The sequence below is a fragment of the Microtus ochrogaster genome, chromosome 5, assembly GCF_000317375.1.
Source record: "Microtus ochrogaster isolate Prairie Vole_2 chromosome 5, MicOch1.0, whole genome shotgun sequence".
In the NCBI taxonomy this organism is placed as follows: domain Eukaryota; kingdom Metazoa; phylum Chordata; class Mammalia; order Rodentia; family Cricetidae; genus Microtus; species Microtus ochrogaster.
The window spans coordinates 92716079-92730462 of NC_022012.1; the positions used below are offsets into that span (position 1 = coordinate 92716079).

General features: G+C 47.6%; 1 protein-coding gene across 2 annotated transcripts in view; it reads left to right on the plus strand.

The window, feature by feature from the left end:
- Myrip (myosin VIIA and Rab interacting protein) overlaps window positions 1-2516 on the plus strand; it is a 183656-nt gene extending 181140 nt beyond the window's left edge. For both annotated transcript variants that reach the window (XM_005348115.3, XM_013346623.2), the window contains exon 17: window positions 401-2516. In XM_005348115.3, coding sequence (XP_005348172.1) covers window positions 401-433 — 33 coding nt within the window. In that variant the 3' untranslated portion in view covers window positions 434-2516. The remainder of the gene's footprint in view (window positions 1-400) is intronic.
- The last annotated feature ends 11868 nt before the right edge of the window (window positions 2517-14384 follow it).

Below are 14384 nucleotides of genomic sequence, written 5' to 3' on the forward strand. Positions count from 1 at the left end.
GAGAGAGAGAGAGAGAGAGAGAGAGAGAGAGAGAGAGAGAGAGAGAGAGAGCAAGCTCAGAGACAGCCAGAGGAGAGTGTTTTCATATTTTCATTTGGCTGAAGTAGGCGAGTTTGGAGCCTGTCTTGGTGGTGGGTTACAGTTGGTGAGTTAAGAGTTCCCTTGTCGCCTCTCCAATTGGAGAACTGAGTAATGTGAGCATTAGGTGTTGGTTAAGAAGCTTAACTATCCAACTGTGCATCACAGGAAATATCTAAGTCCATAACAGAAAGTCAGCTTCCTAAGAGTCAGTTTGCAAACAGCCCCTCAGCAAACCCTGGGAGGAAGAAAGTGTCCAGCCATCCCCCGTGACCATGGTGCCAGATAGCTGGTGACGGTGTGTCCATCTTGCTTCATTCAGGAGCCTGTTCTGGAGTCGGCTGTGATGTACTAACCACGGAACTCCACAGCCAGTGACCCACTGCCTCCGGCCGTACACGACAGTGCCTTGACCCAACAGCCATCGAGTACTGTGTAGATTTCCACTGAGGCGAGGGCCTGGGGGGCCGCAGTGCGCTACTGCACAGGGTGCACAGGGTGCACAGTGTGCTACTGCACAGGGCTGTCTTGATACCTCACCCAGAAGGCTGTCTCAGTCTGCAACACTGAGGTCTCGCCCACTCTCTGCCTTAGGCTCCCAGGGGAATCTGAGACCCGAATATCCAGACGCTGGCTTCCAACAGCAGAGCTCTGTGTTCAAGAGATGCATTGTGTCTGCCTACTTTGCTCCTGTGTGTTGTCTTCACCATCCCTGTGTGTGTTTTAATCTCTTCATCCCCATCAACAATTCATCCAGTGGAAAACTTTTGGAGAGGAGGAGATTCGGGGAAGGAAGGGAGAAAGGGGCTATTACCCATGATTACTCTTGCTTATCATCCCCTAACACATGCTAAGAGCAGGGGGCACTAGAAACAATCTCATTGGGGAATGCTAGGCCACCTCCAGCTAAGCTCCCAGCCCCCATCCCCACCTCCATCCCTGTCCTTCCCATTGCTTGGTAACCAGCATCCACAAATTGAAAAGCTCAGATCCACCCAGGCCATACCTTTGTGTCTTTGAAACCATGTCTCCTTTTGAATTTGGGGTTCTTGCATGGATTTACTCAGGGGGAGGGGCCCAAGGAATGTCATTATTAGTCTAACTTTCAGGACACTGTTGTTCGGAGTCAGTGCAGCATGGCTTGGTCACGGCTGACATGGAAATGAGATTTGGGTAAATGAACTATTGCAAAATAGAACCACATAAGAAAAGTGTTCCATTCTCCGGTGTAGGAAGGTGGTTAGGAAATTGCCTTAGAGAACGGTTAGTGCCAACTGCAAGGGTTGTAAGAGGTGATGCAGGCTGCACGTTCACAGCCTGTTTCAGGGGAGAGGCTGGCCTATATGCAAGGGTACCTAACATGTATTTGTGCACACAGACGGAACTTACACTCCGCTGGGCTCACTCGCTGCTTGCACCCTGTTTTTAATGTTGGTTTCCGGGATATTCTGAATCATGGAGTAGGGGGAGGGGCAAAGGAGGGATGCTAAGCAGTGAGCAAGGCGATGGGTGACCATTAGGTGCTGGCTCTGGAGGACACAATGTTCTCAATTTAGTCTAATGTCCCTTTCTGGTAGGCATATGGGTTTTCCAGAATCCACAACCAAAGGTCAGACCATTGAACTTGCTGAAGCTATATATGTGAGCTGGTTCTAACTGGAATGCCCCCGCCCCCAAAAGCCCAGCTCTGTTTTCACCTCCATGTTGTCCTGTGCATCCCCAGGCTTGACTTAAGTGCCCTTGCACTGTGTGTGCCATTGCTGCTGGGGGGGTCTCATGTTTCCAGAATGCTCCTGGGGCTATGTGTGCCATTGCTGCTGGGGGGTCTCACGTTTCCAGAATGCTCCTGGGGCTGTGTGTGTCACGCCAGAGAAAGGACTTCATGGACATGGTAACCTGTGGCATTCTATCCTGTGGGTGTGGTTCACACTGAAACAAAATTGAGAAACACAACAGAAAGATCTGATTTCCAAACAGGACGTTTCCTTAGGAGGCACAAGGCTGCCTTTGTGCTAACAGTGTTAAGATACTCAGTTTCCTTTTGGGAAAAAAAAAGTGTGTACTCTGTAAGCCTTGCAAAAAAAAATAATAATAATGAAGAAGAAAAAGCCTGTTCTATGGCATCTGTACTTTTATAAAGGTTTCCTTGTGCCAAATAAGTACAAAGATTTATTTAATTTACTATTTAAACCATAAACATGCTATAGTTCCAGAAAATTATTTTGTCATCCAGTGATTTTGATCTTTAGTGTCAATATTTATATTTAGATTAATTTTTATAAATGAAATATTTTGATGGTTTAAGAAAATGAGGACAGAAAGGATACTATCTCTGACGGCTTCTCGGGCTATGCCTTCGTGTCTCACACACTCGGCCAAGAATCACTGTCAAAAGAAACGACCACGACCGAGCAGTAAAAGTCACCTAATGAAACTTGTCTGCATGTGTGATTTCTTTCATTTATTTGTTTATTTTGGTTAGAAGAGTCTAGGAGGCAGTGACTCTGCCTGCCTTCCAGTTTACACTGCTGTCTGACCAAGTTGGTTCTCTCTCCCAAGCTGAAACAAGTCAGTTTCTCAGTGCTGGGATTACAGATGTGCACCTGCACATTACAGGTATGCGCCTGCACGTTACAGGTGTGCGCTTGCATGTTACATATGTGCACCTGAACAATGGCTTTTTGCTTTTCTTACTTGGGTGTGGGGATTCTGAACTCAGACCCCCAATCCTGCACAAGTATCTTGCTGATACAGCCACCTCACCCAGCCCACATGAGCACTGACTAAGGAAACCAGCTGGTTCTGCTACTTGTAAGTAGCAGGGACACTTCCAAGCGTCATGTAAGGCACACAGTGACACCTGCAGCAAGGAACAGTCCAGGCCAGACTTTTCAGTGCTGAGGATAAGAACCCCAAGTTGGTTAGACCCTGGAGGTGAACCCATATGTTAGTAGGGGTCCCTTGCCTGCCTCAGTAGACACTATGGATAGTTACTCCCCCCACTGTCTTAGTTAGGGTTTCTATGGCCATGAAGAGACACCATGACCACAGCGACTCTTACAAAGGAAAACATTTAATTCAGTTGGTTTGCAGTTTCAGAGGTGCAGTCCATTATCAACATGGTGGCATGCAGGCAGACATGGTGCTGGAGAAGTAGCCGAGGGTCCTTCATCTTGACTTGCAGGCAACAGGAAGTGAACTGGGACACTGGGCTGTAGCATGATTAATAAAAACCCAGAAACAGATATTGGGGTTCAACCTGAAGATCAGAAAAGCAAAACAGCCACTGGCTCTTACCTCTACCTCAAACTGAAATGGCAATCCTGCCTCCAGGAACCTCAGAATGAGACTGACTGAGAGCTGTCTCCTCCCGTCTTATATTCCTCTGGAGGACTGGGATTGAAGGCGTGCACCACCACTGCCAGCCTCTATAGCTAACCAGTGTGGCTGCTGAGATTAAAGGTGTGTGCAAGCACTGTAGCACAAATAATAAAAACCCAGAAAGTGGGATTCAGCCTGAAAACCAGAAAAGCAAAGCAGCCAAGCCACTGTAGAAGTCTTTCCTCTACTAGGCTGGGTGACCACAGGCTAAGCAGACTAAGCCTCTCTCTCCTCCATTTTATATTCCCTTTAGTGCTGGTATTAAAGGTGTGACTTCCTAGTACTGGGGTTAAAGGTGTGAGTCACCACCACCACCTGGATCTGTTTCTTCATTGAACTTGTGTAGCCCAGGGTGGCCTTGAACTCACAGAGACCCAGCTGCCTCTGTCTCCCAAATCCTGGGATTAAAGGTGTATGCCCCCACTGCCTGACCTCTAGTGGTTTAGCTTTGCCCTTCTGATCTTTAGGCAAACTTTATTTATTAAAACATAAATAAAATATCACTATTTTCCCCTCTTGTCTAAAAAAAAAGAAGGCTATAACTAGTATAAAAAACTATATACAGTAAGCATAATAACTATAAACTATATACAAGCAATAAGTACATCAACAATGTCTAGTCCATTTGCATTTGACAAATTCAAAGAAAATACTCCATATCTATCCTGTCCTGGCAAGTCCAAAGTCTTGTACCTAATTTACTTTCTATCATAACTTGCTTTCTGCATCTGGTAATCAAGGAAAACTATAACTCGCTAGTCTTCATCTCCCTCAGAGATCCAAGAAGGAAATACCATTAACTGAGTAGCAAGATGTGCGAGCAAGCAACTTCCAAAAATCGTGAGAATGACAGAAACAACTGACTGCCTGAACAGTCACCCAAAGTTTCTCTGCATTGTTGGGGCTTCCGTCTTCTGCCTACAGGCCTAGAATATCGAAATAGAGTGGTATATTATTTGTGTTTTAATAAATAAAGCTTGCCTGAAGATCAGTGCAAGGCAGCCACACCAATCAGCCATATAGGCCAGGCAGTGGTTGCGCACACCTTTAATCCCAGTAGCCATACCAGTTGCCATAGAGGCCAGGCAGTGGTGGTGCATGCCTTTAATCCCAGCACTAGAGAGGAATATAAAATGGGAGGAAACAGGTCTCAGTCTCAATCTGGGGATTCATAGAGCCGGGATTTCCACCTTGTTTGTCTGAACCTTGGTAGAGGCAAGACCTCTCTAGTGGCGTGGCTTGGCTGCCTTACTTTTCTGATCTCCATCTTGAGCTCCAATATCTGTCTCTGGGTTTTTATTAATCGTGCTACACTGGGCGTGGCTTAAGCATATGTGAGACCTCGAAGCTCACCCACAGTAACACACTTCCCCCAACAAGGCCACGCTTATTGCAATAAAGCCACGCCTTCCAATAGTGCCACTCCTATAAGCTTATGAGAGCCAATTGCGTTCAAACTACCACACCCACCCTTTCGCTGGCTTAGGAGGTTGCAACTTCCTGGTATGCCCAGACAGTCAGAGAGTGGTTCCTGCCATTCACAAATGGGAATAGAAATCCTCCCTTTATCCGCAATAAATAAGTGTTTATAAATACAACAGCCAGCAGCCTTGTCAATCTAAGGTCCATGGAGCCCTGGTGTAACATAGCTGTCTCCTCAAGGTTGAACCTTTCTGGAAGGAGATTTTGCTTCATGAGTTGGGAGACTTACAAGCTCTAAGCTGTTGCTGGGAGGGGGGGGGCTCCTCTGTGGAGCTGCCTGAAGTAGTACAGAACCCCCAAAATGCAGCTTTCTCGGCTATCACCCATGACGGGTGGGTCTTTTTGATGATACACCTGCCTCAAGAGTCACGCTTCTATAAGTAACCCTCACCCCTGTCCCAACAAATGTCCACAATAAACTCATCGAGTCACCAAGCTGGATTGGGTGACATTATGTCTTGGGTCTGTCGTCACCCTATCTGAAAATTCATGCCGTAGACACCCACGGATGTGCTTAGCATCACCTGGTTGCTTGTCCAAACTCGATCACCCTCATGCTTCTATTTTCATCTCTAATAGTAATCCCAGCACGATGCTTGAAGTGTTTATCTCACTGTAAAAAATCAGGAGTCAGATATCGGGGTGAGAACCCAAATGATCACAGAAGCCACCAGTGACCTCATCTCTCTCCTGTTCCTCAGTCTGAAATGGCTGAGATCCTCTCTCAGTCCCGCCTTACTACTTCCTGTGTCCTTTCTCTTCTCAGTCCTCCAAGCCCTCTGGTTAATTTTGGTCAGCTAGTGACTAGCTCCACCCTCTGCTGCTATTGTCAGAATTCAATCAAAATATCTCGCAACAGGTGCTAATACTGTAAATCCCTGAACACTGCTTTTAAAACTACTGATGGAGGAAGGAAAGGAAGGAGCCCAGCTGACTTCCAAAGCCTTAACTGCACTCTGAGACATAGCAGCTCCAATGGAAACAATGAGAGAATATGAGCCGTTCCCTGCGCTTGAGGACCACGCCCATCCTCCTTTCACAGAGGGAAACTGATAGCCAAAAAAAAGCCAGAAAACCAAGGAGCTGGGATTTCAATGACACTTGGGCACACAGCCCTTGCCTCCCCACACCTAACTGCACTGCTGGGCAAAGAGATTGAAAAGAGATGGACTCTAAGCTCTAAGGTGGAATAAACCCTTTCTGTTCCTCCCAGGGTTGATTTTGGTTGTGGTTTTTATCACAGCAACAAAACCCTGTTTTAGAACATCAGTTTGGGATGCCCTAACCCATTGTATCAAGTTGGAACACACACAGAGACATATACACTAACACACATATATACAAACACACACTTGCACGCACACCAACCTACGTACCTGAGATACCCCTCTCAGGAGACAGATTCACAAGCATCTGTATCCCTAGAAACACATGGCTCTTGTTTTCTGGGTTATTCAGACACTCATTTATTTTTCTCCTAAAAAAAAAAAAAAGTGCTTTATTTGCCATGGTAACTGTGACCCAGAGTTCAGAGCATCTAGAAGGTTCCAGAAGTATCTGGTCCCTCCTCAGATGTTTATTGTACTGTGGCTGGTCAGCTCACCTGTAAGGTTGCATGCTAAGCGTCTTCCTTGTGCTGCTAGGACCTTACAGGAAATGATTCACAAGAAACATCTCAGCAGGAGCTTGGTAACCATAGCTACTAGATGCTTATGTCAACCCTTAGTTCAGGATGGAGGCGATTTCTGCTCCACAAACGTTTCCCCTCCAGGCACTAACTCTAGTAAGTATGACCACTCTGCCCTGTTGAGGTTGGGCTTGGTTAGATGGCTTGGCTTGTGATGGGGGGGGGGGGGGGGCGACAAATTTCTCCATCCCTTGATTTTGGACTTGGATCTGAGACTTGCTTGGGCTAACCGAATGCTCTAGTTAATTTTCGGTTACTGTGATAATCACTAAGACCAGAAGTAACATGGGGAGAAAGGGATTATTTGTCTCACAGGTCACAGGGACTGCTCTCTGAGAACACGGTGTGGTGGTTTGCAGAGGAATGGCCCCCATACAATCCTGCGTTTGAATGCGTGGCCGTAGGGAGTGGCACTATTAGGAGGTGTGGCCTTGTTGGAGTAGGTGGGACTTTGTGGGGGGAAGATCATCACTGAGGGGTAGGATTTGAGGTTTCAACGGCTTGAGCCAGGTATAGTGTAACATTCCTTTCTATGGCCATGTCTGTCCGCATGCTGCAGTGCTTCCCGCCATGATGATGATGGACTAAGCCTCTGAAACTGTGAGCCACCACTTCGGTTAAATGATTTTCTTTATAAGAGTTGCTGTGATCCTGGTGTCTCCTCGCAGCAACAGAACGCTGACTAAGACACATTGGGTTTGGAGGGTGGCATGTTCAGCAGTATTATCGTGGTATTAGCCACATTATCTTAAAACATCCCTGTGTTAAGGGTAGAGTAAGATCAGTGAATACAAAAAAGCAAAGTCATGGTGATGTTAATACTGACTCAGTGGGATTCAGAATCACCCATGAGACAGCCCTCTGGGCATGCCTGAGTTGAGCCTCTAGAACAGGTAATAGTAATAACACATGCCTAAGAGGGGTGCCACCATCCTGTGGGCTGGGGTCCTGAGTGAAATAAAAAGGAGAAGGTGAGGTGGGCACGAGCACCCATCTCTCTCCGCTTCCTGTGGGCACCGGCTGATCAGCCAGCCCCGCTCCTGCCTCATCGCCTTCCTCTCCCTGACGGACTGGACCCCGAGACTAGGACAGAAGAAACTCCTCTCCCCGAGCTGCTTTAGTCACTAATGGGGTCGTGCCTCAGCATAAAGAGGAAGACGCCGAGCTCTCTGGTTCTGACATTGCGCTGCCTGGCCCTCCCTCGCCTCTTTGACTCTCTGTGCGTGCTGAGTCTTTCACAGAGCCTTTTGTCATTGAGATTTTTTTATATCTGTCGCTGCCGTGCTGGAGCATTTGGCCCCTTAAAAATAGCTCTCCCTGACAGCAGCTCTGTTTTCTCCCAGGGGAAGTGTTTCCCGTACAAAATTTGCATTTTGCAGAACAGTTGGCCACGGGAGCCTTCTGTCTCAGGGACTGAGCTGGGAGTCTAATAAAGCCCAGGTAAACAGGACTGACTTTCCTGGGGACTGGAAAATTTGAATATTCACTTCATGCTTTGGAGGTGATCCAAAGGGTCCAGTCTGGTGGGGCGTACGTAAATCTTTAAATACAAGGAAAGAAATCTGTTTTCTGTCAGAGTTGTCGTGTCTGGTAAAGATGAAAGACTGAAGGCGAGCTTGGGCTTTGGCATTCTGGTTTCACAGGTCTGGGCTGGGACCCAAGACACTGCTCCTAGCTGGCCCCTGGGCTGTCAGAGCTGCTAGCCACTCTGTGAGCATCGGGGTTCCACAGAGTTCTTCAGGGGTCCCCAGGAAATGATAGGTCCTGTGTGGCTCATTTGTGATTTCCATTTCTTTCCTCTCTCACATCCCTTCTCCCTGGGAGGAATCCTGAGATCGTTTCCAGGGTGCGTGCATGTGTTGTGTTCACACAGCTTCTTCTTGCACTGGCCGGATTCCATTTGTCCTGCATAGACACTAGAGAGAAAGTGGGACCCGGGGTGGCCTGTGGTGGCCTTGGCTCTAGCCTGGGGTTACTTCTGGCCATGTGACAAGACTGACAGCCATGCAAATAGGATCACCCCTTTCCGTGTGCCTTCTGGGACTAGGGATGAGTAACTATACTGGTCTCTTTTTCTTTTCATTATTGTAACAAAATGCCTAAGACAGCAAAGACAGATAGCTCTTTGGGTGAAGTACTTTGCACACAAGAATGAGGATCTGAGTTCAGATCCTAGGCACCCACATCAAAAGCCAGGTGTAATAGTGAATGCTTGTAAATCCAGTGCTGGGGAGGTAGGGACAGGCGGGTCCCTGGGGAGGCAGGGACAGGCGGGTCCCTGGGGAGGCAGGGACAGGCGGGTCCCTGGGGAGGCAGGGACAGGTGGGTCCCTGGGGAGGCAGAGACAGGCGGGTCCCTGGGAATACTGGCCAGTCTATCTAATTGGCAAGATAAAGTTCAGCAAGAGACTCTATGCCTGAAAAGCAGGTGGAGGGGCTGGAGAGATAGCTTGGGGGTCAAGAGCACTTGCTGCTCTTACATAAGTTCAGTTCCTAACACCGCGTCAGAGGCTCACAACCACCCGAAACTCCATTTTCACGGGATCTGTTGTCCTCTTCTGACCTTCACAGGCCCCTGCATGTACACGATGCACACACATGCACTACACACACAAAATTAAATTTTTAGAAAGACACCAGATGTCAGCCTCTGGCCTCCGTGCGCACACACTCACAGAGTTGGGGACGGCTTGGCTCTGGTGAGGGCCTTATGGATGATGGTGTCACAGCAATGCAGGACAGAGGCCCTTCTTTCTCTTTAAATGATGCTGTCACTGCATGTCCCACATCCATAGCACTTCTTCCTCTTCTCCCGAGGTTGTTGAAATGCTGACAGTGGGCCTGGTCCCTGCTGCTGATGTCACTCGGGCATTCATCAGCTTGGTGCCCATGCGTTATTGAACTTTCTGAAGACCAAGGAGTCAGTCCCCCTTTTAGATTTGAAACGTCAGGATTCTGTTCTCCTGCCCTCCACTCTGACCCTGACAGCAAGGTAAATGGCAGGGTAAATGGACTCTTTGGCTAATGCCGAAAGCATGCATCTGACTGTGGTTGGAGCAGGCACTCCAAACCCTGGTGGAGTAGGGCTGTAGCGCCATAGCGGAGCAGGGCTGTAGCGCCATAGCATCTTCAGGTGACCTTCTCTGGCAGGACCCCCTTTACCCACCAAGGGTCACAAATCAAGGAAAGGGCTTTCTCAACTCTGCATTCTCTCAAGGTGCTTTCAGTCCTGTAATGACTTGCTATAACCTTCAAAATCCTGAATCATCTTTTTGTTTTGTTGGAGGCTGCTTGTTTGTTCCCTGCCACTCTGACCCAAAATAAACACACAAAACTATATTAATTACAATACTGTTTGGCCAATAGCTTAAGCGTATTTCTAGCTAGCTCTTACATCTTAAATTAACTCATCTCCATTAACCTGTGCATCATCATGAGGTCGTAGCCTACCAGCAAAGTTTCTGCAGGTTCCAACAGGGTGTCTGTCTCTTATGGGGGCTACATGGCTGCTCCATGACTCTGCCTACTCCCTCTCTACATTTCTGTTTGGATTTCTTGCCTGGCTTTACTCTGGTAAAGTAAAGCAGCTTTATTCATTAACCAGTAAAAGCAACACATATACTGAAGGACCTCCTACACCAGGAGACAGGGTCTCTCTGTGTAGCTATGGCTGTCCTGGAACTTTTTATGTAGACCAGGCTGGCCTTAAACTCATAGAGATCCGCCTGCCTCTGCTTCCCAAGTGCTGGGATTAAAGGTGTACACCACCACATGCAGCTCCTCCTCACCTTTTACAAATGTAGCGAATAGCTGTCTAATTTGACTTACTGCCCAATCAACGGGATGGAATTTATGCATGCTACCATAGCCTGTCAACTGTCCATGGTTAGTAGGCCATGGAACCTAGAGAACCTACTATTGCTGTGTCCCTAAACCAATATTATTCCTAACTTCATTCTGAATATTTATCCTTAAACCCACAGGAAAGTGTAGGTCTCCCCTCATCGAAGACACGTCTTTCTGTAGTTGATGAAAAGCATTAGAGAAAGCCACAGCTTGTCAAAATGCAGAGAACAGCTGGGCTGTCAGGTGCCTGCCCAGCCCCAACTGATACAGCTACAATACGGTCCCTACATCTAGATTTCAGGAAACATCACAGAAGCAAAGACAGAATATCATCAAAATATACTGTATGAAATCCCCAATGAATTAATACAAATATTATACTAAAAAGGAATGTAATATTTTTTAAAAGAAAAACATGAATCTTGGGTAAGGTGTTCCACCAGCATTATGAATCCATTTAACAGAAAAGGTTATTTCCAGTAAGCAGGATTATGTGAAAATTGGTGGGAATGTGGACCCAGCAGCCTAAGAAAGCAACAAAGCAAAAAGCACATGGAGTCGGTTAAACAGAGGTTCGTGAGGGCACAGCCCCACAGAGGGTGGCAAGCTTGCGTCTCACTGTGGCCGTGGGCAAAGCCCTGTGCTCTTAAGATATAAGGGCCCAGCTGGTCTGGGAATGCATACTGTGATGGACAGGATAATGTGAGCATATTGTATATTATCAAAAAGTAAATGATGGCTCAGTTTTTTTAAAGTCTCAGAGTCAATAACAAAGCTTCTGTTAAAATGGGCTAAGAAAAGAACCGGGGGAAGCTATTATGGTGTTGAGAGCGTCAGCATGAATGTCAGCCACAGGGAGGTCACTGCTTGTCCTAGATTCCTTGGGCTGCTGTGCCGAGCACCCTGGCCAAAAGCAGCTTGGAGAGTCACAGTCAATTGCTGTAGGGAAGTCACGGGCTTACTGGTCACGTGACATCTACAGTCCAGAGCAGAGAGAGACAATGGCTCCCGTGTGCTCATTCTTCCACAGCTCAGGGTCCAGCCCACGAAGTGGTGCCACCCACATCTGGGAAGTGTCTTCTACCTCAATGAACGATGCAGATGGTCCCGGACAGACGTGTCCATGGGACACGCTGATCTAGGTAATTCTTCTCTTTCCTCATGATTGCAGTGATTGTGTGCTGCGGTGAGCTGTAAGTTAAAACTAGCCAGCACATTGCTTCATCCTGAAGGAAGAGGTCAGCCCGCATACAGAAATGCTCAAGACTATATATTAGGCGGTGTTCATATGGTGTGGGGGCCCTGGGTCTTTCCTCGTTGAAGAAGAAATGGAAGGAACGCTAGACCTGAGTGACTAGTGAGAATCAAATGGCTTTGCACCCAGCGAGAGGACTGGAGGGAGTGCCACCTGTCAGTACACCGGGGAAGGCAAGGTGCATCCCCTCAGATGCGACCACGGTCACATCTGTCATTAGTCTTAACAAAACAAGACCCTCTGACTGGTGAAGTGGGAGAAGGGTGCAAACAGAGCTGTAGGACAACCGCCTGACTGGCAACCCACCCTGCCTGACAAAGGGTCCAGTGCAGGATCTCAATGTCCCCTTGGATGTCACCAGGTCTCTAAAAGACCCTAGTCCCTCCAGCTTCAGTGACTGAAAGGGGATTCCTAGGTGTTGAGGGAGCTGCGGGCCGTGTTCCTGCCGCCCAGCTCCTGGCTGCCAGCTAGCTTATGCCCCGAAATAATTACATGGAAACTGTATTCTTTTAAACACTGCTTGGCCCATTAGCTCTATCCTCTTACTGGCTAGCTCTCACATCTAGATTAACCCATTTCTAATGATCTGTGTACCACCACAAGGTGGTAGCTTACCGGTAAGATCCTAACCTGTGTCTGCCTCGGAGAGGAGAATCATGGTGACTGCCTGATGACTCAGCTTCTTTCTCCCAGCATTCTGTTCTGTCTACTCCGCCTACCTAATTTTCTGTCCTATTAAAGGGCCAAGGCAGTCTCTTTATTTAACCAATGAAATCAACACAAAACAGAAGACTCTCCCCCATCACCTAGGGATGGATTTGTGTTTGGAAGAGTGTTGTTTTCACATGCTGAAGCCTTCAGGTCTGGAGGTACCCAACCCGAATTCAGGAGAATCTCTCTCACCTTCATATCTGCAGAATAACTCAGCCCTTATTGAATTCTTACTTCCCCTGCAGTTAGACTAATAAATATACTTGAGCACGTATTGGTTATCCCAGCATTTCAGAGTTGACAATATTTGCTGTTTACATTTCTGGCTATCATGGTATGGGCCTTGCTAGACAAGCATGAGGACCTGAGTTTAGTCCCCAGAATACATCTGAAAATCTGAGTGTGCAAACAAACAAAAAGATAAGCCAGGCAGTGGTGGTGCACACCTTTAATCCTAGCACTTGGGAGGCAGAGGCAGAGACAGGCAGATCTCTATGAGTTTGAGGTCAGCCTGGTCTACAGAGCAAGTTCCAGGACAGGCTCCATAGCTACTGGGAAACCCTGTCTCAATAAACAAAAGCAAACAAACAAACCTAAGTGTGATGAATGTGCTTGTAATACTAACACTAGGGAGCTGACAGAAGGAGGAATCCCTGGGGCTCAGTGGCCGTCCAGCTGACAGTCCCTGGGGCTCAGTGGCCGTCCAGCTGACAGTTCATGAAAGACCACCCTGATCCAAAAATAAGGTGCAGAGGGACTGAGGTTACCCACAAAAAACAAATAAACAAACTAAAAACAAGCCAGGTGGTGGTGGCACACTCCTGCAATCCCAGCACTCAGGAGGAAGACGCAAGTGAGTTAGAGGTCAGCTTGGTCTACAACACAAGTTCCAGGACAATCAGAGCTGTTACACAGAGAACCACGGTCTCTAAAATTCAAAAAAATAAAATAAACAGATTAAAAGCTTTTACATTTAAACAAGTATAATTCCAAAGCCATGTGTTTTTAGCTGTGGGATTTGTCAGCTTCTAGGAGCGGATCTGCTGCAGAGCAGACGTGATTTAACCTCTGGGGAAATGTGTCCTGTTGGGCACACGGCTGAGTGAACAGAAGCCAGAGTGGCAGTGGGTCAGACGCAGCCTTGGGCAACTTACCCTGGCTTCCTATGCTCTCCAGACTTCTGACAGCAAAGGAGTTTTATTTGCTTTATTTACTCTGTGTCTACTTTTCCTAAATTCCTCTGATACAATTATGTTGTACACACTGGCTGTCATTATTCTAGGAAAAATTTTGTTAGAATGTACCAAAGTGATCGGCTCCAATGAGATTTCCCAAGAGCCTCAGGGTCACAGGAAGGAGAGATGGTGTATGTTCTGCAGAAGACACGGTGTCCATGAACTGCCTCGGCCTTGAATCAGAATCGCCTCCCGGGAGACTCAGCACACAGCTCCTGGAAAAGACTTCCAACAAATACAAGGCGGAAAGCGAGTGCCATCATCATAGCACTCTGAGGTGGGACGTCCCGTGTTCTCTTCATGGGAAACAGACCTGTCATGAGGCTAAGTCCTTACAGTGCTAATGCCTGGATGTGGGCATGATCCCTGTTCTAACTCTTCAGCTTGGAACCTTAAGTTCCACATCGTAAGCCTGGGTGGTGAGGACTGCCTGTAGTCTTGGGGCCCAGGAGTACCACAGGTTCCAGGCCAGCCTGAGCTGAATGGGGAGACTTTGTTATGACTGGTGCAACCCACACACAGGGCATTTGGGTCACGTCTGTTCATTCCACAAGCCGGTGGGTTACCTCTCCCCACGATGTCCATAAAAGTGATGACTCCTCGTGGGTCAGTGGAGTGATTTAACCTCTGGGGAAATGTGTCCTGCTGAGCATATGGCTGAGTGAGAAGAAAGACATTGGTCCTGGAGGCTAGCTGAGCTGCATCGGGAC